This window comes from Caenorhabditis remanei, chromosome X (genome assembly GCF_010183535.1).
Source record: "Caenorhabditis remanei strain PX506 chromosome X, whole genome shotgun sequence".
In the NCBI taxonomy this organism is placed as follows: Eukaryota; Metazoa; Nematoda; class Chromadorea; order Rhabditida; family Rhabditidae; genus Caenorhabditis; species Caenorhabditis remanei.
The window spans coordinates 15007540-15009113 of NC_071333.1; the positions used below are offsets into that span (position 1 = coordinate 15007540).

The following is a 1574-nucleotide window of genomic DNA, read 5'->3' on the forward strand; positions in this document are numbered from 1 at the left end:
AAATTTGTTCACATTATCCAGAACTCTTAAATCTTTATTTTTATCATTTTGGCATCAGAACAAATCCCAGATTCACTCGTTTTTGTTTAATGATAATATTCAATTACTCTTCCTCTACCAGATTACTTTTCCCTAGTTTAACAGTAGACCATTGAACTCTCAAAAGTTTTTGTACATCTTGATAATAAGCTTTAAATTCAATTAAACTTATTTTGCAGCCCGAACGTTTTTTATTCTGACTTTGCCGATTGCATGTCAAAACAATATTTTCAATTCAAACAACTGCTTTGTATAAAGTTTGATTATAATAGTCAATACCCAAGAGAAAAACAAAATTTTTCACGCGAGTGAAGCAAACGCGCTCTACGGACACGCGAACTGTTTTGCGGAGGGACCACCGAAACAGTTTGCTAGTACATTCGCTGCCCGGCCTCAGCCTCCTTCACATTTCTCACTGCGGTGTACAGTGTGAGTGTGTTCTCTCTTGCTTGTTTTTTCTAGAGATTCTTCCGTTCAGGTTCCACTATTTTTTTTTCATAAAAAAACCTGCAAACCTAAATCCTATATACCTTTTTTTTTGCCACCCCTCCCGATTTACTGTTTTCGCATTGTGATATCAATTTCCATTGTATTTCATTTTATCTCAAATCTTTTTTCAGTACTTCATAGGCAAATGTCTCACGCCAACCCGTCTCAGGACATCCCTTTCCGTGGGCTCTTCGGGGACAACAATAGTGTGAGTTGAAAATCTAGAAACTTTCTTTCTAAATTGAAAGGGGAAACACTTTCATGTCGTTGGATAACCAGGCAATACTAGCAAAGATGTAAAAATTGTGTAAAAGTTGCCTAGAATGTCTCAAAAAATCTATCACTTCTAGAGCCTGATTTGTCCAGAATTGGCTAAACATTGATTTGCTCGGTGTCGTCCTGATTGCAAATTTTTTTTTCTGAAAAATTCAAATATGAATTTTCAATTTTTCAGAATGAGTGTCCTGTCACATATCGTCAATACATCGAATATCGGGACCGGCTTAATAACCTCGCAACACTAAATTATTTGGAGGAACTCGGAATTCCAGACGTAAAGGAGAGTGTGTCGAAGTGGTTGGACGATGCCAACCACGGACCCAACTATCACTACGATAGGATTCAATAAGAACATAATGTTGTAAATGTTGATATAAATTGATTGGTTTTTAGTAGTAATATAAAATTATTTTTCTTAGCTAAAGTATTACTCCAGATACACTCATATTGTGAGTTGTCATTAAAAAAAGAACCCTCAAAAACCGAAAAAGCAACTGAAGAAGAAAATGAAGGCAACACCGTAGGAGGTATACTCGTGGGAGTCGTGTTTCCTGTTCTCGGCATTAGTCCTCGTTGTCGCGTTTTTTTCCGAATTTCGCGCTTGAAATCATCGCCACCGCAGCAGTCCACTTTCGTCTTCTGCTGAGGAAATAGTAATTGCTCAATCGAATGCCCTAATGTGTCAAAATTATATATATACAACAAAATTGATCCATAAATTTAGTAGCGAAAATCTAGACCGTATGTTAAAGATCCTAAGTGTCACT

General features: G+C 36.7%; 1 protein-coding gene across 1 annotated transcript; it reads left to right on the forward strand.

Moving 5' to 3' along the window:
- Window positions 1-673: 673 nt before the first annotated feature.
- On the forward strand, window positions 674-1156 carry GCK72_024975 (uncharacterized protein; the record flags this gene model as incomplete). Its single annotated transcript, XM_003099769.2, has 2 exons — window positions 674-736; window positions 983-1156. 2 exons carry the CDS (start codon window positions 674-676, stop codon window positions 1154-1156), a joined length of 237 nt encoding a protein of 78 aa, XP_003099817.2.
- Between the last annotated feature and the right edge of the window lie 418 nt (window positions 1157-1574).